This window comes from Prionailurus viverrinus, chromosome F2 (genome assembly GCF_022837055.1).
Source record: "Prionailurus viverrinus isolate Anna chromosome F2, UM_Priviv_1.0, whole genome shotgun sequence".
NCBI classification, from domain to species: Eukaryota; Metazoa; Chordata; class Mammalia; order Carnivora; family Felidae; genus Prionailurus; species Prionailurus viverrinus.
Genome location: NC_062578.1, coordinates 57,878,565 through 57,905,266, shown reverse-complemented (window position 1 = coordinate 57,905,266; position 26,702 = coordinate 57,878,565). Strand labels below are relative to the sequence as shown.

The 26,702-nt window shown below is 37.2% G+C and overlaps 1 protein-coding gene across 2 annotated transcripts in view; it reads left to right on the top strand.

The window, feature by feature from the left end:
* Window positions 1-26,702, top strand: part of CSMD3 (CUB and Sushi multiple domains 3) — a 1,270,863-nt gene that overhangs the window by 621,764 nt on the left and 622,397 nt on the right. For both annotated transcript variants that reach the window (XM_047842282.1, XM_047842281.1), the window contains one exon: window positions 21,941-22,062. In XM_047842282.1, the coding sequence (XP_047698238.1) occupies window positions 21,941-22,062 (122 nt within the window). The remainder of the gene's footprint in view (window positions 1-21,940; window positions 22,063-26,702) is intronic.

Below are 26,702 nucleotides of genomic sequence, written 5' to 3'. Positions count from 1 at the left end.
CCTGGCTGAAGTCGGACGCTTAACCGACTGCGCCACCCAGGCGCCCCTGGTTTCAGTTTTATGTTCGAGCGTGTGCGCACGCATGTGTGTGTGTAATGTGTGTGTGTGTGTGTGTGTGTGTGTGTGTGTGTGTGTACGCGCGCTTCCCGGTTTAGTAGTTGTATATGCACATAGGAGAAAATAGCAGCTGCTGAAATAATTTACTGTGGCTTCCTAAAGAGGTGAAAATGTCATACAGCTTCCCACCCAGGAGTGCATTATGTACACATTTTTCACTGACTAACAGGATTTCATTACCAGGTAGAACACTAACTGTTTGCATTGATTTATGGACTAAATAAATACGATTTTATTACTGTCTTCTTTTTGGCGATGGTCCACATGTTGTGGGAAATTCGTGACAATGCTGAGTTCTTGGATCATGAAGGATACTTTTCTACATACTGACTTCTACCAAGCAGTTTATTAAATAATCAACTCTATAAGCCACAGGATCTTTAAAATTTCATTAAATGCACTATACATAAAAAAATGTACTATACATATCATAAAAATCATATGCAGAAAATATGGAAAGAATCATGCATTATATATTTATAAAGCTTTAGCCTTCAAGAATCAGGGGATTAAAAAGTCAAAGTATTGGTATAAACAGTGTATATATTAATAAGAAATATTTCATGTATTTAAACATGAAAATAATTTGACATACTATAAATGTGCATAAGTAATGATATAGTATTTGTATTAAAATATATTCAGGTATGCAAATAAAGAGCTACTATGACTAATTAGAATTTCAAGAATTTCCTATTTTAATATTACCTAAAAAATAAAGAAAAATTGACAAAAATATAATAGATATTTAGAGCAAACTTGATAAAAACAGATTTTGGCATCTAGCTGATGTGAGTTCAAATAAATTTGGGTAATTTCTCTGATTAAATTCTCTAGTTACAGTTATCCTCTTTATAAAAATTTGAATAATTATTTACATAATGACAAAAATAAAACTTAAGTAAATAATAACAACTAATACACAGAGCTTATTATATCCTGGACAGGCTTTAAGTATATCAATTCATTTGATCCTCTGAATAAACCTATGAGATACCGTAGTATCATTTCTTTCTTACAAATGAAACTGAGGCATGGAGAGATTCAGGGATTCAGTGTAGGCAAATGGAAAGTAAACAGTAGAGACAGGATTTGAACCAATATAATCAGTCTCCACTATCTGAGTTATATTCTGAAAAGTAATATGTAACTCATAGGTATTGTATTTTTTTCTTTGTCTTGTTCTCAATGATTGAATGCTGTAAAATAGGTAAAGTTCCCTATACAGTGCCTGGTATGTAGTGAGCCTTCATTATAAGGTTATTGTTACCGGTATTTGCTGTCATCTATAGGGATTAGCACCACAATTCATACTGGCATTGAAGAGTTCACATGTCACAGGATAAAACTTGGTTGAAAGGCAAAGATTCTGAAACAGCAGGCAATAGGGACATATCTTGAGCTAACAACTGATCCAGCCTTAAACATTAAAATTCTGCTTTTAAAAAGATGGGGTGGGAAAAGAACTAGGAAAAAAAAATCCAGTGTGGTTACAGTCAGTGCTAAAGCAACTCCCCTGTTTAAGGCAAGAGACCTTCTTCTTCTTTTTCTTCTTTTAAGTCAAGAGACATTTTATTTTATTTTTTTAAGTTTATTTATTTATTTTGAAAGAGAAAGAGATAGAGAGCATGTGCACCAGGGAAGGGGCAGAGAGAGGGGGAGCGAGAATCCTAAGCACGGCTGGAACACACGAGCCATGAGATCATGAACTGAGCCAAAATCAGGAGTTGGATGCTTAACTGACTGAGCCACCCAGACACTCCAGATTTTTTTTATCAAGTCTCTAAGAGAACCTATCTCAATACCACAAACTATTCACCTATAAACATTCTCTTAGCTGGGAGAATTGATCATTGACTTTTTTGTCTATGGTAACTTAACAACCCAGACCTAATGTGACTCATTCTAACTAGGATGTTGAGTAGATGGTGAGATTTATGTCATCAAAATGCTTACAAGGAAAGAATTTGTTCCTTCAATAATATGATTATATTGAGAAGGAACATTGAGAATGTCAGTATGTGTCTTGACATGAGCTGTACAACGAAGTAGGTATGGGGACCAAAACATCTACTGAAAAGTAAGCAGCTCAATTTTTTAAAATGTGCAACAGAGATCAGCATTGTTTTTCATAGTGGTCACACAGCAATTTTTTGTAGAGTTTTTAAGAGCTTAGGATCTGGGCTTGGAGAGCGTTTGAATCTCATACCCAAGAGACAACCTGAAATCAGGAGAAATCTCAGCAAGTAGGAAACAAATACATTTCAAGTGCTTGACAACTTCGCCAGTGGCAAGTCTTAGAGCATTACCTTAAATATTTCATTATATCCTGTGTTATGATTGACATTAGCTCCTCAGAGTAAATATTAAAAACATACACATACAGGCAGCTCCAGATATATTGTGCCCCATTTTTTTTCATGATCCAGGCTTTCATCATCCTCAGTAACCCTCATCCTGCTCCTTCACATACCACATCCCCTGGTTTGGTGTCACAATCAAGACGCCATTTCCTAAGGGTGTCATTCATTCAATAAACACTAATTGACTACCTGCAGTACCAACCAAGGACTAATCAGTAATAATATGTGATAATTGTCCTGAAGGGGCTCACAGTATGCTAAGGGAAAAAAAAAAAGAATACAGAACAGAGTAAGATAATATTTGCAATAAATGAGCTTATAAAGATCAAAACGATGGGAACAAAAGAGAGGAGCACCCTGTTCAGGCTGGACTGGGATTGGGGCTACCAGTGAAACTGGCTCAGAGGAGCTCCCACTTAAATTCTATATTATAAATGGGGAGGATGCCTGGGTGGTTCAGTCAGTTAAGCATCCGAGTCTTGATTTCAGCTCGTCATGATCTCACAGTTCCTGAGATGGAGTTTCACTTGAGGCTCTGCACTGAAGGCCCGGAGTCTGCTTTGGATTCTCTCTCCCCCGCTTCTCTCTGCCCCTCCCCATCTAGTGCTCTGTCTGTCTCTCTCAAAATAGCCTTAAAAATATGAATGGGGATTAGATAAATGATAGGGGAAAGACCTAGAAAGAAGGGTATATAATACGGTTTCAGTTAATAAGATTTTTATTTCTTCTTGATTGTCAAAACACTCTATTAATCAGCTTTTAATACAGTAAGTCCCCACTATAATGGAAGCTGAAGTTTATGTCTTATTTCAAGAATTCCCTTTCATTGAAACATCTTGATAAAGTATAGAATTAAAAAAAAAGCAAAAGAATGAGCAAAAATCAAAGATATTAGGTGAACAAAAGACATTAGAGTAAGGCAGTGGTTCCTAATGGGAGGGAAGCAGAATTTCGCCATGCAGAGGACATTTGGCAATGTTTGGGGACAACTTTTGATTGTTATAACTTTGGAGGGGCCGCTAATGGCATCTAAGGGACATAGGCAGGGATGTTGCTAAGTGTTCTGCAAGACCCAGGACAGCCTCCGACAGTGCAACAAATAATATCTAGTCCAAAATGTCAATAGTATGCAGACTGCAAAGCCGTGCACCAAGCTGATAATTGGGAATGAGGCATAAACACAAAATAGTGTGAAAATCTAGTATTTTAACCTCCTGAGAGGCACAAAACAGCAAAAATCAGAGGGCCACTACTTTCTATCACTAATATAGATTGATACTAAGAGACTAGTGGTTGTTTTGTAAAGCTGAGAGTGATGGTTTCACATACTGCAACCATTGTTTTTAGCTCAGAAATAAGATGTCTACGTTATTTAAAGAGAGCCCCTGGTAAGGAGATCCCATGGCGTCTTAACTGCTCATTGTAGTTTTTCCACTTACTGACTTCGAGAACACTAAATTATTTTCTTGTGTCCACGTCAAACCACCCTGTAGCAATTTTGTTTGTTTCTAACTAAACCCTTGGAAACAAATCTTTAAGAATTTTGGCTAGAAAGGTGCTTATACTGTGATGCAGACAGGTTCAACCAAGGGCTCCTGTGGCATGATAAGTCATTACTTATCAACTTCACCCTGTTCAGGTTCTGGCCCCAAGGTTTGCCAGCTCAGAAACTCATCCTCACGTTTGCTCTTGGGTTGGTGATAAAGGGGTATCGACTTCCCATGTGAGGCACGCACACGTGCACACACACACAATTGTGGATAATTGGCAAAATATTAATTTTAAATTACATTAAAAGAGTAGACTAAAGAGACATAACAGTTAAGTGCAATGAGATAACTTGGATTAGATCCTGGAACAGAAAAGAGGATATTAGTTTAAAAAATGGAACAAAGCAAAAAAATAAAAATAAAAAACCTGATGAAATTCAAATGAAGTCTGAAGGTTAGTTAAGAGGAATATACCAGTGATACTTCCTTAGTTTTGACAGATATCTGTGGTTGTGTAGGATGTTTAGGGTTGGGAGAGAGGGTTCATGAGAACTCTGTATGATCTTTACATCCTCTCTGTGAATCTAAAAGTTTTCCAAAATAGGGGTGCCTGGGTAGTTCAGTTGGTTACGCATCTGACTTGGGCTCAGGTCATGATCTCGCGGTTTGTGGGTTTGAGCCCTGTGTCAGGCTCTGTGCTGACAGCTTGCTCAGAGCCTGGAGCCTGCTCCAGATTCTGTCTCCCTTTCTCTCTGCTCCTCCCCTGCTTACACTCTGTCTCTGTCTCTCTCAAAAATAAATAAACATTTAAAAAATTTTTTTAAGTTTTCCAACATAGAAGTTTTTTTTCTAAAAACCAAATGACATTGAGAAGAATAAATGAATTGATAAGGGTTTCTCATTTTGAAAACAATTTTTTTAAAAACCTGTTTGTAAATTGGAAGCACTAAAGCAATTTGTTGCATTTCTATAACTGAAATATGTTTGCAATTCTGTTCTTAAACTCTCATTTCATTGAAATCCTAATCTACTTGTTTTAATTTCACCTCAAAGTGAATATGTGAATCAGACCTTGCAAATCAGAGGCTTGTTGTCCAGAAATAGCTTATATATATATTTGGCTATTGTAGGTTGATATATCTTAATTTTTTTCCAACATTGAAAATATTAAACATTTCAAATAAACATCCAGATTCCTAGCTTTGGAAAAATTAGAAGTATTGGAAAACTTGGACCGCAATCAGAGGTGTCTAAACATTTTGGGTAGAGATGTTTTCCTTTATCCATGTCATATGCTTGCCAGATGGCCACATACCCCTTTTTTTTCCCCCAATCCCAACCCAGTTACCAGGTGGGTCAATTGTGTGCTTTTGATCAAGTGACATCTGATTTTGGAATTTCTATTTAAGTCTTCAATATTAAATAAATCTGGGTTTTCATATCTTTATTAATTTAAATTTTTGAGAGATTTAATTAAACTAATTTACCTATCGCCATATCAGGATATAAGAAATTAGGTTCTGGATTTCCACTTATGAAACATTAAAAAAAATGCAAATGTCTACTTATTTTTGAGAGAGAAAGAGAGAGAGAGAGAATGAGAATGAGAGAGGGAGGAACAGAGAGAGAGAGGGACAGAGGATCCAAAGCAGGCTCTGCACTGAACACAGAGAGCCCGATATGGGACTCAAATTCACATTCCATGAGATCATGACCTGAGCCAAACATTTTAAATCTGTTTATGGGGCTTAAAATGTTTGTTTCACTCAGCTTGTTTAGGTGTGGCAGATAAAGGATGGGGTATAGTATTCTTTTCCATCCAATATCTATATAATTTGGGACCACTTTATTTGTTCTATTTTGCTCTGAATGGTAGCTTTATGCCAAGATTTCTCTACTTGCCAAATAATTAAAAAATTGTTGCCAGAACATTTTCTTAGATTTATCTAATAGTGTTATCCTTGAGTAGTATAAACTCAAAAGTGAATTTGGTGGTTGCCATTCTGTAGAATCTTATATTTTGTTCCTTGAAATCTTGAATAATAATTGTTAAAATATAATTCTTTTGCATAGAGAAATAGAGTCTCCCATATATAAATGTTTTTCATATCCTAGGATTCACTGACCCAATTCCAGATGTGGTCTCCTAGTCTTTTTTTTTTTTTTTTTTTTTTTTTTACTTTTCTTTATTTCCCTGTATAAAAGATCTTGGATGCTGCCTTAGAAGCATATTCTGTTCATTGTTATGCAGAAAAGAGCTTCTAATGACACCCCATTATTTAGAGAAATGGTTGGCTGTTGTGTGGCCTTCATATCACCAAGGATTTGTTAAGCCTATTGGTGTAAAAAAAAAAAAAAATTGGAGAGAAGATAATACGCCTACCTAAAAACAAACTGCTTTGAGATACTTTAAAATTTGATTAGCAGCACCAAGATATAAAATCTAGTGACAGTAATGTCTAACAATTCAATCACATTTATAAAATTCAAAGAAAAATATTAACACATGGTCTGGTTATTGGATATATTCGAAAAATATACATTTTTCTTTTTCTTAAAGATACTATACGACCTTTTTCTTAACATGTGTTTTCCTTCTTTAGCATGCCTTAAATTATGTCATACTGATGGCCTGTAATTGTTTTGAGGAATAGTGCTTTATGATTTGACTCCTTGGGCTATTGCGAGTCTTCTATATATGCAATACAAACATACCTTGGGGATACTGTGGATTTGGCCAAAGATCTCCAGACATAAAGCAGATATGACAATAAAGTGAGTCAAATGAGTGTTTTGGTTTCCCAGTACATATAAAAGTTACCTTTAGCATTTAGAGGATCCTGGAAAGATGGCGGCATAGGAGGACGCTGGGCTCATTGCACATCCTGCTGACCACTTAGATTCCACCTACACCTGCCTAAATAACCCAGAAAACTGCCAGAAGACTAGCAGAACGGAGTCTCCAGAGCCAAGCGCAGACGAGAGGCCCATGGAAGAGGGTAGGAAGGGCGGAGAGGCGGTGCCTGCACCACGGACTGGCGGGAGGGAGCCGGGGCAGAGGGGCGGCCCGCCGGCCAAGCAGAGCCCCCGAGTCTGGCTTGCAAAAGCAGAGGGGCTGGACGGGGTGTGTTCTGACCGCAAGCGGGACTTAGCATCTGGGAGGTCATAAGTGAACAGCTCTGCTCTAAAGCGGGAACACTGGAGGACAAAGGGAGGGAGAGTTGCTGAGACCCCGGACAACAGAGCTCAGTTTGGCGGGGAACAAAGGCGCTCACCAGCACCATCTCCCTCGCCCATCCCCCAGCCAAAATCCCAAAGGGAACCAGTTCCTGCCAGGGAACTTGTTTGCACCTCGCAAACACCCAAAGCTGTGCTTCTGCGGATCCTTCCCTCCTGCTGGTCTGACTCCCTCCTGGTGCCTCAGGGCACCTCCCTAAGCAGATTTCCAAAGGAAAAGCGAGCTGAGCCTGCCCCCCACCCCGCCCTTGTGCACCTTGCCAACCCACCCCAGCTAATTCGCCAGATCCCCAGCACCATAAGCCTGACAGTGTGCAAGTAGCCCAGACGGTCCACGACACCCCAAAGTGAATCCCGCCCTAGGAGAGGGGAAGAGAAGGCACACACCAGTCTGACTGTGACCCCAGCGCTGGGCTGGGGGCAGACATCAGGTCTGACTGCAGCCCCACCCACCAGCGCAAGTTATTCAAGACAGCACAGGGGAAGTGCCTCTCAGTCCCTCACCACTCCAGTGACTATCCAAAATGATGAAACAGAAGAATTCCCCTCAGAAAAACGTCCAGGAAATAACAACAGCTAATGAACTGATCAAAAATGATTTAAACAATATAACAGAAAGTGAATTTAGAATAATAGTCATAAAATTAATCACTGGGCTTGAAAATAGTATAAAGGACAGCAGAAAATCTCTTGCTACAGAGATCAAGGGACTAAGGAACAGCCAGGAGGAGCTAAAATATGCTCTCAATGAGTTGCAAAATAAAATGGAGAAAACTACGGCTCGGATTGAAGAGGCAGAGGAGAGAATAGGTGAACTAGAAGATAAAATTATGGAAAAAGAAGAAGCTGAGAAAAAGAGAGATAAAAAACTCTAGGAGTATGAGGGGAAAATTAGAGAACTAACTGATGCACTAAAGAGAAATAATCTATGCATAATGGGTATTCTAGAGGAGGGAGAGAGAGGGAAAGGTGCTGAAGGTGTACTTGAAGAAATAATATCTGAGAACTTCCCAGATCAGGGGAAGGAAAAAGGCATTGAAATCCAAGAGGCACAGAGAACTCCTTTCAGATGTAACTTGAATCAATCTTCTGCATGACATATCATAGTGAAACTGGCAAAATACAAGGATAAAGAGAAAATTCTGAAAACAGCTAGAGATAAACGTGCTCTAACATATAAAGGGAGACCTATAAGACTCATGACCTATCTCTCTACTGAAACTTGGTAGGCTAGAAAGGAATGGCAGGATCTTCAATGTGATGAACAGAAAAAATATGCAGCCAAGAATCCTTTATCCAGCAAGTCTGTCATTTAGAATAGAAGGAGAGATAAAGGTTTTCCCAAACAAACAAAAGCTGAAGGAATTCGTCACCACTAAGCCAGCCCTACAAGAGATCCTATGGGGGATCCTGTGAGACAAAGTACCAGAGACATCACTGAAGCATGAAACCTACAGACATCACAATAACTCTAAACCCATATCTTTCTATAATAACTCTGAATTTAAATGGACTAAATGCACCAACCAAAAGACATAGGGTATCAGAATGGATAAAAAAACAAGACCCATCCATTTGCTGTCTACAAGAGACTCATTTTAGACCTGAGGACACCTTCAGATTGAGAGTGAGGGGATGGAGAACTATCTATCATGCTACTGGAAGTCAAAAGAAAGCTGGAGTAATCAAACTTATATCAGACAAACTAGACTTTAAATTAAAGGCTGTAACAAGAGATGAAGAAGGGCACTGTATAATAATCACAGGGTCTATCCATCAGGAAGAACTAACAATTATAAATGTCTATGCGCCGAATACTGGAGCCCCCAAATATATAAAACAATTACTCACAAACATAAGCAACCTTATGGATAAGAATGTGGTAATTGCAGGGGACTTTAACACTCCACTTACAGAAATGGATAGATCATCTAGACACATGGTCAATAAAGAAACAAGGGCCCTGAATGAGACATTGGATCAGATGGACCTGACAGATATATTTAGAACTCTGCATCCCAAAGCAATAGAATATACTTTCTTCTTGAGTGCACATGGAACATTCTCCATATAGATCACATACTGGGTCACAAAACAGCCCTTCATAAGTATACAAGAATTGAAATCATACCATGCATACTTTCAGACCACAATGCTATGAAGCTTGAAATCAACCACAGGAAAAGGTCTGGAAAACCTCCAAAAGCATGGAGGTTAAAGAACACCCTACTAAAGAATGAATGGGTCAACCAGGCAATTAGAGAAGAAATTTAAAAATATATGGAAACAAACGAAAATGAAAATACAACAATCCAAATGCTTTGGGATGCAGCGAAGGCAGTCCTGAGAGGAAAATACATTCAATCGAGGCCTATCTCAAGAAACAAGAAAAATCCCAAATACAAAATCTAACAGCCCACCTAAAGGAAATAGAAGCAGAACAGCAAAGGCAGCCTATCCAGCAGAAGAAGATAAATAATAAAGGTCAGAGCAGAAATAAACAATATAGAATCTAAAAAAACTGTAGAACAGATCAATGAAACCAAGAGTTGGTTTTTTGAAAAAATAAACAAAATTGATAGACCCCTGGCAGGCTTCTCAAAAAGAAAAGGGAGATGACCCAAATAGATAAAGTCATGAATGAAAATGGAATTATTACAACCAATCCCTCAGAGATACAAGCAATTATCAGGGAATACTATGAAAAATTATATGCCAACAAACTGGACAACCTGGAAGAAATGGACAAATTCCTCAACACCCACACACTTCCAAAACTCAATCAGGAGGAAAGAGAAAGCTTGAACAGACCCAAAATCAGTGAAGAAATTGAATCAGTCATCAAAAATCTCCCAACAAATAAGAGTCCAGGACCAGATGGCTTCCCAGGGGAGTTCTACTAGACATTTAAAGCAGAGATAATACCTATTCTTCTCAAGCTATTCCAAAAAATAGAAAGGGAGGGAAAACTTCCAGACTCATTCTATGAAGCCAGTATAACTTTGATTCCTAAACCAGCCAGAGACCCAGTAAAAAAAGAGAACTACTGGCCAATATCCCTGATGAATATGGATGCAAAAATTCTCAATAAGATACTAGCAAATCGAATTCAATGGCATATAAAAAGAATTATTCACCATGATCAAGTGGAATTCATTCCTGGGATGCAGGGCTGGTTCAACATTCACAAATCAATCAACGTGATACATCGCATTAATAAAAGAAAAGATAAGAACGATATGATCCTGTCAATCGATGCAGAAAAGGCCTTTGAACAAAATCCAGCACCCTTTCTTAATAAAAACCCTCAAGAAGTCGGGGTAGAAGGAACATACTTAAAGATCATAAAAGCCATTTATGAAAAGCCCTCAGCTAACATCATCCTCAATGGGGAAAACTGAGAGCTTTCCCCTGAGATCAGGAACACAACACGGATGTCCACTCTCACCGCTGTTGTTTAACATAGTGTTGGAAGTTCTAGCACCAGCAATCAGACAACAAAAGGAAATCAAAGGCATCAAAATTGGCAAAGTTGAAGTCAAGCTTTCACTTTTTGCAGATGACATGATATTATACATGGAAAATCTGATAGACTCCACCAAAAGTCTGCTAGAACTGATACAGGAATTCAGCAAAATCGCAGGATACAAAATCAATGTACAGAAATCAGTTGCATTCTATACACTAATAATGAAGCAACAGAAAGACAAATAAAGAAACTGATCCCATTCACAATTGCACCAAGAAGCATCAAATACCCAGGAATAAATCTAACCAAAGATGTAAAAGATCTGTATGCTGAAAACTATAGAAAGCTTATGAAGGAAATTGAAGAAGATATAAAGAAATGGAAAAACATTCCATGCTCATGGATTGGAAAAATAAATATTGTCAAAATGTCAATACTACCCAAAGCCATCTACACATTCAATGCAATCCCAATCAAAATTGCACCAGCATTCTTCTCAAAACTAGAACAAGCAATCCTAAAATTCATATGGAACCACAAAAGGCCCCGAATAGCCAAAGTAATTTTGAAGAAGACCAAAGCAGGAGGCATCACAATCCTGGACTTTAGCCTCTACTACAAAGGTGTCATCATCAAGACAGCATGGTATTGGCACCAAAACAGACACATAGACCAATGGAATAGAATAGAAACCCCAGAACTAGACCCACAAATGTATGGCCAACTCATCTTTGACAAAGCAGGAAAGAGTATCCAATGGAAAAAAGACAGTGTCTTTAACAAATGGTGCTGGGAGAACTGGACAGCAACATGCAGAAGATTGAAACTAGACCACCTTTTCACACCACTCACAAAAATAAACTCAAAATGGATAAAGGATCTGAATGTGAGACACGAAACCATCCAAACCCTAGAGGAGAAAGCAGGAAAAGACCTCTCTGACCTCAGCTGCAGCAATTTCTTATTTGACACATCCCCAAAGGCAAGGGAATTAAAAGCAAAAATGAACTACTGGGACCTTATGAAGATAAAAAGCTTCTGCACAGCAAAGGAAACAACCAACAAAACTAAAAGGCAACCAACAGAATGGGAAAAGACATTTGCAAATGACATATCGGACAAAGGGCTACTATCCAAAATCTATCAGAGCTCACCAAACTCCACACCCGAAAAACAAATAACCCAGTGAAGAAATGGGCAGAAAACATGAATAGACACTTCTCTAAAGAAGACATCCGGATGGCCAATAGGCACATGAAAAGATGCTCAATGTCGCTCCTCCTCAGGGAAATACAAATCAAAACCACACTCAGGTATCACCTCACGTCAGTCAGAGTGGCCAAAATGAACAAATCAGGAGACTATAGATGCTGGCGAGGATGTGGAGAAACAGGAACCCTCTTGCACTGTTGGTGGGAATGCAAATTGGTGCAGCCACTCTGGAAAGCAGTGTGGGGGTTCCTCAAAAAATTAAAAATAGACCTACCCTATGACCCAGCAATAGCACTGCTAGGAATTTACCCAAGGGATACAGGAGTACTGATGCCAGGGGCACTTGTACCCCAATGTTCATAGCAGCACTCCCAACAATAGCCAAATTATGGCAAGAGCCTAAATGTCCATCAACTGATGAATGGATAAAGAAATTGTGGTTTATATACACAATGGAGTACTACGTGGCAATGAGAAAGAATGAAATATGGCCCTTTGTAGCAACGTGGATGGAACTGGAGAGTGTGATGCTAAGTGAAATAAGCCATACAGAGAAAGACAGATACCATATGTTTTCAATCTTATGTGGATCCTGAGAAACTTAACAGAAACCCATGGGGGAGGGGAAGGGAAAAAAAAAAAGAGGTTAGAGTGGGAGAGAGCCAAAGCATAAGAGACTCTTAAAAACTGAGAACAAACTGGAACAAACTGAGGGTTGATGGGGGTTGGGAGGGAGGGGAGGGTGGGTGATGGGTATTGAGGAGGGTACCTTTTGGGATGAGCACTGGGTGTTGTATGGAAACCAATTTGACAATAAACTTCATATATTGAAAAAAAAGTTACCTTTACACTATACTGTAGTCTATTAAGTAAACAATAGCATTATGTCTACAAAAAACAAATAAAACGTAATTTATTGCTAAAAATTGCTACCCATCATGTGAGCATTCAGGGAGTTGTAACCCTTTTGTGGGTGGAGGGTCTTGCCTTGATTTTGATGGCTGCTGACAGATCCTGATCAGGGTGGTGGTTGCTGAAAGTTGGAGTGGCTGTGGCAATTTCTTCAAAAACAAACAAACACAAGCAACAGTGAAGTTTGCCAAACCAATTCACTCCTTTTTTCTCCATTTTTCTGTAACATGAGATGCTGTTTGATAGCATTTTACTCACAATAGAATTTTCAAAGTTGGAGTCAGTTCTCTCAAACCCTGCCACTGCTTTACCAAAGAAATTGATGTCAAGTTCTAAATCCTTTTTTTATCATTTCAACAATCTTTACAGCATCTTCACCAGGAGTAGATCCCATCTCAAAAAAACCCTTTTTTTGCTCATCCTAAGACTCAGCTTCTCATTTACACAAGTTTTAGCATGAGATTGCAGCAATTGAAAAGCAATCCAAACATAAGAATAATGAAACAGTTTCAAATACTTTGAGGATGACCAAAATGTGGCAGAGACATGAAAGAGCCAGTGCTATTGGGAAAAAATGGCAACTGATAGACTCGCTAGATGCAGGGTTGCCACAAAGCTTCCATTTGTAACAAGGGCAACAGCTGCAAACAAACTAAAATGACATATGCCTGTACTTTCAAAGAATCCTGTACTTTTCCTGTGTGGCCTTTTTCATGATTATAATTGTGCAATGGGCTGTTTCATGTCTGTCTCTCTCCCTACAGTGTGCGATGTGTGAAGGCAGGGCCTGGACCACAAGTGCACGGTCATTAATCCTAATACTGTTGCATGCATCCTAGTGTTTTGTTTGTTTGTTTTAATATTATTGTGGTTGGGGCCCCTGGGTGGCTCAGTCAGTTAAGTGCTACTCCGGATTTCGGCTCAGGTCATTATCCCATAGTTCCTGGGATGAGCCCAGTGTCAGGCTTTGTGCTGACAGCATGGAACCTGCTTGGGATTTTCTCTCTCTCTCTCTCTCTCTCTCTCTCTCTCTCTCTCTCTCTCAAAAATAAACATTTTAAAAATAATTGCTGTTGGTTGTATGAATGAGTCAGTAAATATTCTGTGCCCTCGCACTTAAAACGAAATAGAATTATATTAAAAAAATAAGTACATGGGGAGAGAAAAGTATATGACTTGACTGTTTTCATCCTTATCTCTAGGCCACTAGTGTTTAGTTTTTTAAAATGCATTCTGTATACAACACCTGGACTGATCAAGCTCACTACATTTACAGTGAAGTCAAGCGTCCTTCAAAACCCCCAAAGTATCACCTTAGTTTTGACAAACTCACACACACACACGTTCAACAACTGCCTTAGCCTATCATGTATGGCACTTTGTGAATAGTCATTTATTTACCTCTCCAGCTATATCTGAAGAATCTCGTCAGCTCCAAACAATCTTAGATATTCTGGGAATTAACTTTCTTATATACCATATGTTACTTATTGCCATTTTCCCCTCTGCTTAGAAACCCATCCTGATTTCTACTCTGAGTTCATGTGTCCCAACTTTCCAAAGTTCAGTTTTGACATCATTTCAGGGATGACTTCTCTAAGCTCCCAAGCTGCAAAAATGTGCACTTTTTGTATTCCCATTAACACGTGCTACCTTTATTTTTGCACTTACAACAAGTCTTAAAATGATCTGTTTGTGTCTTTAAGACCTTAAGTCTGTTAGAGAAAGGGTCCTATCTTATTCATTTTTGCCTTGAAACATCCAAAGTCAATGTTTGGTGTTTAATAAATATCTCCATAAAAAATTATAACAAATTATCATCAAAGAGTCATTTGACCTTTCACTAGGAGGAAAGTTTGTCTACAATTTCAAGTGATATCCAAATTATCCTGAGATGCTTCTTTGATGAATTGCCTCTTTTTCTCACTTTTTTTTTTAATTTTTTTTTTTCAACGTTTATTTATTTTTGGGACAGAGAGAGACAGAGCATGAACGGGGGAGGGGCAGAGAGAGAGGGAGACACAGAATCGGAAACTGGCTCCAGGCTCTGAGCCATCAGCCCAGAGCCTGATGCGGGGCTCGAACTCCCAGACCGCGAGATCGTGACCTGGCTGAAGTCGGACGCTTAACCGACTGCGCCACCCAGGCGCCCCTTTTTCTCACTTTTTAATGAGAATATTTAAATTGTAAACTCTAGTCTTTTTTAATTTCTTATATTTAGGTGTATTTCACTTTATTTAATTATTCATTAATTAAAAAAAACTTTTCTGAGCATTTACTCAGTTCTACACACTAAGTCAACTTTTTTTTGTCGCTAGGAGATGAAAGGCATAATCACTGACAAAGGAATTCAGTACTTAAATTATTAAAATAGGGTAAGAGTGCTCTAATACAAGTAAGGATTTTGAAGAATGAATATAGCTAGCGGTTAAGAGCTAAAAAAGAATCGGGGTGCCTGGGTGGCTCAGTCGGTTGAGCATCCAACTCTTGATATCAGCTCAGGTCATGATCTCATTGTTTGTGGGTTCCAGCTCTACACTTGTCAGTGAGCATCCTGCTTGGGATCTTCTCTCTCACCCTCTCTGCCCTTCCCCACTGCACACACACATTTTCTCTCTCTCTCAAAATAAATAAATAACCTTTAAAAAAAGGAGCTAAAAAGAGTATTCCAGGTGAGGGAAACAGCATATAAAAAGTTATGGAAGTAGCTTTGAGCATTGTGCATTTTGAAATTACAAATTGACTCCTTAAAGTTCCTTGTCTTTTTAGATGTCCACCAGATAGCCTCACCCTCTAATTTAAATTCTAGGAGGTCCAAAGTCTTCTAAAAGATGTCAGTGAATTTCTTGGACCAAGAGGTGGAAACTTAATGTCTAATAGTTAACTCTGGCTTTAAGTCTTGCTTTCTGATTTTCTGGATTATGTTGATGTTACATAAACTCAAGTAGACACTGTCCTCTAAACAAACAAACAAGCAAACATACAAACAAACAAAAATGGTTTTTAAATCTAAAGTTGATAACCTGCTCAGTTAATCTTCTGGGTAATTTGGGAAAGGATGTGAGCAGTCTACATCAAAGGTAGACAAAGTTTGAAACTGAGTAGAACATACTGTTATATGTTAAATCCTATGGACAACTAGTTTCCCCCATCTTCGTCACGACACATCATCCATCTTTTTCTTTCTTTCTGTTCTTCCTACTTCTACCTCCCTTTCCCTTATCAATGTCCCTAAAACACTATGGTTTCTAGATATATTGTGCATAGTAATTCATCCCATTCTTGCCTACCACCTGACTGATCTCTTTCTTACTGGAAACACTAGGTTCAATTATATTTTCTTTTATTTTTCTCAAAAAGAAAACTGCGTCATTAATTCATACAAATCATTTCTATTACTGGTTTCATGCCATTTATGTTCTCATCCTTATACCAGTAGGGTGACTCAGTGAAACAAAGAGCAGGGAGAAGCAGCATTGTATGTAAACTTGACCTTCGTGACTAGGTGAAATTATGGACAGCCAAGAACTGGAAAAAGAAAAATAAAGAATTTTCCTGTTTTAGTTGTGACTTGAAAAATCTGTACACTGTATTTCTCACTTTTAATAGGAATTGCATTTGCTGGGTTTTAATCAAATTTATCTGATCCTGTGCAGTCTGCCTTTTGCTGATTTTAATTCTGTCCTTTTCACGGCATCTCCTCTGTTTTCCGGTTTTCTGCTTTGGGTTCATTTCATTATTATTCTGCATTTATATGCTTCCTTTCAGTGAGACATGGATTAGACTTCCCATTGTTATGCAGATGACGCTCAGATGTATTTGAAGATTAGTCCTAATTGTTACTCCACTTCTGGCACTTTATCAGCTTCTCATGAAGACATAGGGACTGGGATGTCCAATTAAATATTATTAAACAGAACTACTTATTGATAGTTCCAGACACTGATTTAGATAGGTTTTATCATTCACCTTCAGATGTGTGTGTTTGGTGGGGGGACGTGGGGGGGCGGTGGGTGTGTGCATGTTTCATGACCCAGAGTCCACAACCTGAGAATTGGGATTGATTCAGGGAGTAGTTTCTCTACGTGTTTATCAGAAGTCTAACAACAGGTCTTTGATGTTTAGATAAATCAGCCTTTTTTAACGTAAATTATATTATATGCTATATTAATCAATTAAAGTGAAATAAAAACAAAATAAAATTCTGGTGTATTAAAAGTGTTATAACCGTATTTCAAGTCACTACTTAAATTCCACATGTTTGTATTTAGATTACTATGAAGTTAAACTTCCATGTAGGAATTCACTTCATAATAAAACCAACTCTGTGTGTGATCTTCCAAACTATTAGGAGTTTCCTTCTCGTAAAGAAAGTGTGAGAGAAATATAAAGTGTGGTTGAACAGAGTCCTTCTAAACATATGCCAAATATTGTGTAGAAAGACTAAACTTCTGACACTCAGCCCAGAAATCTGTACTTATTTAATGGAGTTCTATTTTCTATGTGTAATCTCCACAGTTCCTAGTGATGTCCATTAAGAGGACAGATGCTCTACGTCTAATGGTGTTTGTCTCACTTGTCTTATTTTCCTTTGTCCACTTTGATAATAGATTTCTACCACATTTCATCCATTTTTTTAGAGCAAATCTTTTGTGATGTCAGTTGAAAATTAATTCCCAAACTCGTTTCATTTACTGGGTATTTTTTCCTCCCTAGATTACTAATTCCTTCATTTAAACTATTTTATTTTAATATAAGAAGGATTTTTCACAACTTGGGAAATATTTATTTCGTTTAAGCTAATATAGTTCTAACTAGACCTCCTATAACTTATATCTTTGAAAATACTTAATTTCCTGAGCCATTTTATTTTCTGAGTCAATTTTTCATCACTGCATTGTTTTATATTCAGAGCCCATACATCTGCACACATGGGATGATTTTTTTTTCCTCAAATGTCCTTAAAGCATTTCATTTCAACCATCTCTTATAGTAATGGTCACATGTTAATTTTAAAAGATAATGTCTTATGAAGTATTACTGGGGAAATGCACACCTTATTATTTTGTACAAATTCACCTTGATTTGATCAGAATGGGTTTGTTCTTTTTAAGGTTTCTACACGAGCCATGGGAGAAAGGCTGCTAAATTACCAGAGAGGGGCAGGGAACAAAACATAGAAATAACACAGCTCTTTTTCTATGTTACTTCCTAAGAATCACCTTCCCTGATCTGTTACCACTTCCATAGCATTTCTTGATCTATTACTCCAATAGCATCTTGTAACTCCAACATATATATTGGTGATTTTTACTTGTAATTTTATGAGTGTTTTTTTTTATTTTCATAAAGGACAATTTCCTGGTCTGGAACATATATATAAAGATTATTCATCATCATGTAGAGGTCACTCATTTGATACTCCACCTAAGAGCTGTGATAAATAACTTGGATATTTCTTCCTTTAGTAAACATCCCTGCATTATGAAAGCCACGCATCAGGAGTTAACAAACAGGGATGAAAAACAGGCCTTGTCCACAAAAGTTTATAAGTGTGTATATGTTTTAGAAAACAAAGCATGCCAGAGAATTCCCAAGTAGTGTCACTCAAAGAAACAGTATGTCCTATCAGAAAGTTGATTCTACTAACTTCAATCATATGATTGCTATAAATATTTTATTGCTGTGAAGTGCTTAAAATGTTTATTTTCTATCAGATCTCTAGCACTTAAACACCTTTATAGATGTTTTGTTCAAATAATGTGCTGGGAAGACTAGAGTCCATTCAGAACCCTGAACGGAGGAATTAGGAATACTTCTCATACAAAGAAGTGGCACATCATCTTGGCTTTGTTTAAATGAAAAGAATTTCTGCAAGGGAATGTAAGAAGGAATCACATTTGAGACTTGGAAAACATTATAGAAATGAGTGGAAAATCATAAAGGGTGTGATATATTCAAAGAAGAACAAGAATTCTTTTCTGGCACAAGTTGAGTATATACTGTATAAAATGACAGAAGATTGTACTGGAAAAGAAATCTAGATCCTCATAGAAACAATTTTATATTTTGCATTAGGCAGTTTGTAATTTATTCTATAGGAAACAGAGATCAAGGTTTTTAATGAAGTCAAGTAAGATAATCAAATCTGTATTTTAGAAAGATAAATATAGTAGCACTAAAGACAATGGAGCACAGGAAGAAAAATGAGTATACGAAAGGAGTTAAGTAGCTATTTCTAGCTCGAGAAAGGATGATGATGAAGTACTAGGTATTGGGAAGAAAAGAAAAGGAAAATGGAATGTTTCAGATGAGAAATACATAGGTCTTGAAGGGTGCCTATGTATGGATGGGAGGGAAGTGGGTGAAGAAAGGTATAATTAATTAAAAGCTTCTTTAAAACATTTCATAGAATGTCCAGCAGGCAGAGACACGATTACTCTAGAAATAGGATATGGAAAAATTGGTGACGTAAATTTGAGAGCTATTAGTACATGAGTGACCATTGTAGCCTAGAAATGAATTAGATTAACTATTCAGAGAGACCATTGAACAAAGAAAAAGGCCATTTAATCATTTTATAATTAAGCTACCTAAGGGTCAAATGTAACAAAACAAAACCAAGAACACAAGATATGGAGGGGCATCTGGGTGGCTCAATCACTTAAGCATCCAACTCTGGATTTCAGCTCAGGTCATGATCTCAGGGTTTGTAAGTTCAAGCCCTGCACTGGGGGCCTTGTGCTGACAGTGCAGATCCTGGTTGGTATTTTCTCTCTCTCTCTCTCTCTCTCTCTCTCTCTCTCTCTCTCCCTCCCTCCCTCCCTCCCTCCCTCCCTCCCTGTTCATGCTTGTTCTCTTTCTCTCTCAAAATAAATAAACAAACTTAAATAAATACAAAGTATGGAGCATAATGATTTCAAACAATTAGGTAAGAATCAAGAGAGTTTAGGACTGTATAAGGGAAGGAAGATAATTTCAAACACAGCTTATCAGTTCTTTCCATTCTGCTAAGAAATCGTGTATATGGAAAAAAATGAAGAAGTACTATTAGATTTAGCAATTAGAAGGTCATTTCTTGCATTGAGAAAGCAGTTTTTATAACGAAATGAGAGAAGTCAACTATAATACTTTCAAAAGTGAATAAGGGAGAAGAAAATGGAATAGTGCACATAGAAGATTCGTAAGACATTAAAGAGCAATGATCTTACTTATATGTGGAACCTGAAAAAAGACTAAATCATAGAAACAGAGAATAGAATTGTAGTTGCCAAAGTCAGGGCCAGGGGTAGTGGGAAAAATGGGGAGGTGTTGGGTAAAGAATACATTTTCAGTTATAAGATGAATAATTTCTGGGGATATAATATACATTATAGTTATTATACTTAATAATAGTGTGTCGTGTACTTGAAAGTTGCTAAGAGATTAGATCTTAAATGTGACACACACGCACACAGACACACACAAATATTAATTATGTGAAATGATGGAGGTAACTAACCTTGCTGTAATCATTTTACTATGTATCAAATCATCACATCATACACCTTGAACTTACACAATGTTGTATATCAATTATATCTTAATAAAGTGGGAGGAAAAACCAATTATTGAATACTCAGAAATTTTGTGAGGTCTTGATAACATGTGGTAGCTTAAAATCAGCCAAGGTGAGACTATATATACCATGGGAATTGAAAGAGAGACAGAGAGAGACAGAAAGATAGAGAGAGAGAGGGAATGAGAGGCAAGAAAATGCTGTAGTGAGCATAGAAGTCTTACAGGAAATTAGGTAGTAAGTGGAAAAAAGGAAAAATTGGTAACTGATGTTGAAGGAAGAAAAAGGAAAAGTAACCATTTAATCCTCAATGGTTTAACCACAAGATATAAATTTCAAGTTATCTGGAAGAGATTTATGCTAAAATATAAGCTAAAGTGAAAAAAATAGTAAAGAAAACTTTATTTAACATACTAGAGAGACCCTTGGTTATAGGAAAGTAAGACTTGGAGTTGAAAGAACCTGAGCTGTAATCCTGACTCTGCTATTTATTAGCTGAGTGATCTCGGGGAAGTCAAGCAAATTTTGGGACCTCTAAACAGATCTTTAAGGTGGCAATGAATATGGGCACCTGGGCGGCTCAGCCAGTTGAGCGTCTGATTTCTTGAATTCAGCTCAGGTCATGATCTCATGGTCATGGGATCGAACTCCGTGTTGGGCTCCACACTGGGCTCTTTCTCTCTCTCTCTCTCTCTCTGCCCCTCTCCCCCCTCTCAAAATTAATAAATAAACATTAAAAAAATAAAGTGGTGATGATAATAACTATGTGAAGTCTTAAGTGCAGTGAAAATATGTGTACCTCAAAAAAAAAAAGAAAATATATGTACATCCTTTAAAAATACACTTAACTATTATTGATGAGTTGGAGAAGGATGACACATGCAGGATTTTAATGGAATGGGGCAAAGAGATGCAAATCAAAACCAACAAGAAACATGCCAACAACAACAAATGCCAACAAGAAACATGGTGACCAAGAAGGAAGAGAAGGCACAGGTGTAGTGCAGCCACTCACTCTTCTTAAGTAGAAGAAAGAAGGGTTGGAAAACTGAAGAAGTATTACAACATTTAACTTTTGTGGGAATTTATTAAAATTACCTCAGTGCAGCTCTTTTTGTAGCCTGAATGGTCTAATTTACAGTTATAAGAACAGTAAAAGTAGTTTTAATATTGATTTCTCAGTCTCAAGTCCTAGGATACTTAATAAATAGGATTGAAAACACTATCTGGATGGCTTAATCAATCCATGGCTTTCTTTCTTTCTTTTTGTAGATTTTTATTAACATGATATTGCATAAATATACCTCTCCCTAATTAAGCTAACCTATTTACAGAGGATAATTTATAATGCCTCACACTTTTATTCATAGTTAGTTTTCAGTGAATGTTGAAAATATTGAGCTTGTGAACTTTCGAGTATAAAAAATAGTCTCACTTTGATAAGTGACAAAACGCCCTAATATGTATGTCAACGTGGCTATAATTGTGCAATTTTGAATTTAAAGTCTGTTTGCAAAACACTGTGTTGCTAAGACTTTGCATGAGGCATAGGCTCACTTTTAAAATGCAATTTCTTTTTTAGTGAAGACATGTGGCTCTAATCTTCAAGGACCAAGTGGAACCTTTACGTCTCCCAACTTTCCATTCCAGTATGACAGCAATGCACAATGCGTCTGGGTCATCACAGCAGTGAATACAAATAAGGTAAGGTAGAACCATCTGTGGCAGGAAGCAGAATCATAAAGACAAAGGCAAAGAGATCATGAAGAAGTGCAGGAAAGAAAATTCGTATCTAGAGTATGATTTCTGCCAATACTTTCTACTTCTCCCTTATCCAAATGTAAACTTACATGAGAATTTGGGAAAAATCAATCTTTAAATAACACAACTCTCCTCCTGGTGACTAACGTAAGTGACAACACATTAAAATTGTAGATGAATGTTTTCTGAGACTTTTTTTTGAAGTTGTAAGTATGTATTTTTTTTAAAGAAGCCATGAATAATGGCTTTTTGCTTCCTATCTTTTCTGCTTGACGTATCATTCAGATATATCGTGTTTTGGCACAAAGCTGCCTTTTCTTTCAATGTTTCTCTTATTACTATACATCTCACAGCTACTCCTTATTATAAAAAGTAGCTTTTATTGTGGTCTCCACTCATAGAAGATTCACATTATGGGTATTTCAAAAGGTTAGATTGTCTTTCTGTTTGACTATAAATGAGTAATACATCTAAACTTGCATGTGCCACAATACTTCAAATAAGAATATTATGCTGAACGAATGTAAGAGAAGATGAAAAAAACAGCTAGTTTTCCTGTCTTCTCTCTATCCTCCTTCTCCTTGGAAGAATACAGAGAGTACCTAACTAGACAGAATCAGAATTCCTCTCAGATTGTTTGGTATCTTTTCTGGGTTAGTGAAGGAAAGTTTGGTAGTAGAGCCCATAAAACTGGTTCATATGGTAGTTCAAATACTGACTTACAATTTACTGATACCTTTGTTCAAGTTATTTAACCTCCCTATAATTCTGTCTCTTTATCTATAAAAATGGGGATATTAGGAGAATGCATTTCACAGTGCCTTAAGAAATAAGTGAGGTAATGACTACAGAGTGCTTAATATAGTAAGGACTTAAAACACATTAACTCATTGTTATTAGATAAAGTATATACTGCCTGCCAGAATGTTTTATGTTCATGAATCGTGATCCTAAGGGCAGCAGCATGGTTTTAAAAATCAATTCAGTGGTCAGTTACACTTGCCTCATAGGCAAGCCCCGATTTATGAATCAGAACTAGATCAGAAGGCTTCTGCCCCAAACTAACTGTGTAAACTTGGGAAAATCACTAAATCTAACCTTTCCTCTATATAAAGAAACTATTTTGATCACCCAACCTGTGTCGTCAGTTCAGTTGAACAAATATTTTATTTGTCAGATATCTTCTCTGTATGAATTATGGGTTGTTGAAATATTTAAAAAAATCATGTAGTACTTGAAAAATAAACTTGCATTTATTGAAGGCTTAGCAACATGCCAGATGCTATTCACAGAACTTTTTATGAATTGTTTAATCCTCCTAAGACTCCCCTGTGAAGTAGATACTTTTATTGTCTGCGTTTAACATGGAGACTGAATAACTTATCTAAGATCACATAGTTGGCAAAGGTCAGAACTGTGTACTTCTTAAGATATGTGTTATTACAAGGATGTATCTCACACTAAGGTGCTGTAAGTATCTTACACCAAGATAAGCATGAAGTAAATTCATTATGAAGTATGGAACAAACACATTATATTAATCTTGCATTGAGATAGAAATCTTTTTGTGTCATGATAATTACCTGTAATTGTCATCAAAATGTGGTAATTATCTCCTGTTCGATGAGATGTCTGCTTTGCTAAGTTTAATTCATTCTCATTTACTGAGATACCTGAAGTTTCACAGAGGTCATCACATTTCCCCTTGTTTATCTTACCCAATCTACCAAACTTTTATCTCTTCTTTTTCTTCTAAAAAAATCCAATTTATTTTCTAAGGAGGACATAATTACTTTCATTTCTTTGCTATTTTTATCAAGTACCTGACTGAGGACATTAATTCTTGATCTGTTGGTTTACCTCTATTTTAAGATATCCTTATAGAAATTGGTTTTCAAGCATTTTTAACCATGACCCGCAGTTAGAATTTTTTTTTTTACATTGTGGCCCAATTCACTCACGTACACACAATGCCACAAAATAGTATTTTCCCTTAATATGTGAATTCACTTCTCTATTTTTTATTCTAATCTATATTGACCTATTTGTTTTTAAAATTGGGTCACGCTCAATAAATTTATTTCATGATACACTAACAGGTTATAACACAGTTTGAAAAGTCCTGTTTTGCTTCTATAGATTCTCACATCAGATCTCTTTCAGGAAGGCAGTCACTGGCATAGAACATGGGCATACAGCTTTCCTAATTGGTATAAATCTCAATTAACCAAGATGATTAATACCTCAATATCTATAATTTTCTTCATATATCATTGTACCTGTTTTTCTTTATGTTTGATAATTTTAAAAGCAATCATGGTGTTCTAATTGTCCAAACCACAAATATGATTGGTGGAAAAATCTCTTGAGATTTGAAGCTGGATTAAACTGAATGGAACTGATTTCAAATCCATAGTGTCCTTCTTAGTAGTTACACATTTGTAGACAGGCATGATCTTTGATTCCTCTGAACTAGTTTTTCTTTTTCCTATATTAGAAATAATAATATTATATCATAAAATTATTATACTGACTAGATAAGGAAACATGAAATGGCTCGTTCAAAACAGGATCATTTTAAATGACATCTATTTTGCCAAATGTTGCCGTCTCATCAGGAAACGTGTTTGTCTTTAGTTATTTGTTAGATTTAATTGACGTGTTGATGCAGAAAAAAATGTCACTATATACCATTTTCTTCCACATTTGATTATGCGATGATTAATTTATAGGTGACTAAACATTAAATTATAGTCATTTTTTATTTCTCAGCTTACAAACATTGCCATTAAGCTTACTAAACATAAAATATAATGACTGAGCTTTGCAATGTTAAAGTAATATATGTGTTTAAGGTTACTTTATACCCCTTCCGCAAGCTTCTGTAAGGGAATATTTCCTTTAATCTTAGAATTTCAATGATGAACATAATTGAGGGCTTCTTCACCACAACAGCAAATCAGAACATTAGAAGAAATACTTTATTTTATTTTTTTATGAAATTTATTGACAAATTGGTTTCCATACAACACCCAGTGCTCATCCCAAAAGGTGCCCTCCTCAATACCCATCACCCACCCTCTCCTCCCTCCCACCCCCCATCAACCCTCAGTTTGTTCTCAGTTCTTAACAGTCTCTTATGCTTTGGCTCTCTCCCACTCTAACCTCTTTTTTTTTTTTTCCTTCCCCTCCCCCATGGGTTCCTGTTAAGTTTCTCAGGATCCACATAAGAGTGAAACCATATGGTATCTGTCTTTCTCTGTATGGCTTATTTCACTTAGCATCACACTCTCCATTTCCATCCACGTTGCTACAAAAGGCCATATTTCATTTTTTCTCATTGCCACGTAGAATTCCATTGTGTATATAAACCACAATTTCTTTATCCATTCATCAGTTGATGGACATTTAGGCTCTTTCCATAATTTGGCTATTGTTGAGAGTGCTGCTATGAACATTGGGGTACAAGTGCCCCTATGCATCAGTACTCCTGTATCCCTTGGATAAATTCCTAGCAGTGCTATTGCTGGGTCATAGGGTAGGTCTATTTTCAATTTTCTGAGGAACCTCCACACTGCTTTCCAGAGCGGCTGCACCAATTTGCATTCCCACCAATAGTGCAAGAGGGTTCCCGTTTCTCCACATCCTCTCCAGCATCTATAGTCTCCTGATTTGTTCATTTTGGCCACTCTGACTGACGTGAGGTGATACCTGAGTGTGGTTTTGATTTGTATTTCCCTGATAAGGAGTGACGCTGAACATCTTTTCATGTGCCTGTTGGCCATCCGGATGTCTTCTTTAGAGAAGTGTCTATTCATGTCTTTTGCCCATTTCTTCACTGGGTTATTTGTTTTTCGGGTGTGGAGTTTGGTGAGCTCTTGATAGATTTTGGATACTAGCCCTTTGTCCGATATGTCATTTGCGAATATCTTTTCCCATTCCGTTGGTTGCCTTTTAGTTTTGTTGGTTGTTTCCTTCGCTGTGCAGAAGCTTTTTATCTTCATAAGGTCCCAGTAATTCACTTTTGCTTTTAATTCCCTTGCCTTTGGGGATGTGTCGAGGAAGAGATTGCTGCAGCTGAGGTCAGAGAGGTCTTTTCCTGCTTTCTCCTCTAAGGTTTTGATGGTTTCCTGTCTCACATTTAGGTCCTTTATCCATTTTGAGTTTATTTTTGTGAATGGTGTGAGGAAGTGGTCTAGTTTCAATCTTCTGCATGTTGCTGTCCAGTTCTCCCAGCACCATTTGTTAAAGAGGCTGTCTTTTTTCCATTGGATGTTCTTTCCTGCTTTGTCAAAGATGAGTTGGCCATACGTTTGTGGGTCTAGTTCTGGGGTTTCTATTCTATTCCATTGGTCTATGTGTCTGTTTTTGTGCCAATACCATGCTGTCTTGATGATGACAGCTTTGTAGTAGAGGCTAAAGTCTGGGATTGTGATGCCTCCTGCTTTGGTCTTGTTCTTCAAACCTTTGGCTATTCGGGGCCTTTTGTGGTTCCATATGAATTTTAGGATTGCTTGTTCTAGTTTCGAGAAGAATGCTGGTGCAATTTTGATTGGGATTGCATTGAATGTGTAGGTAGCTTT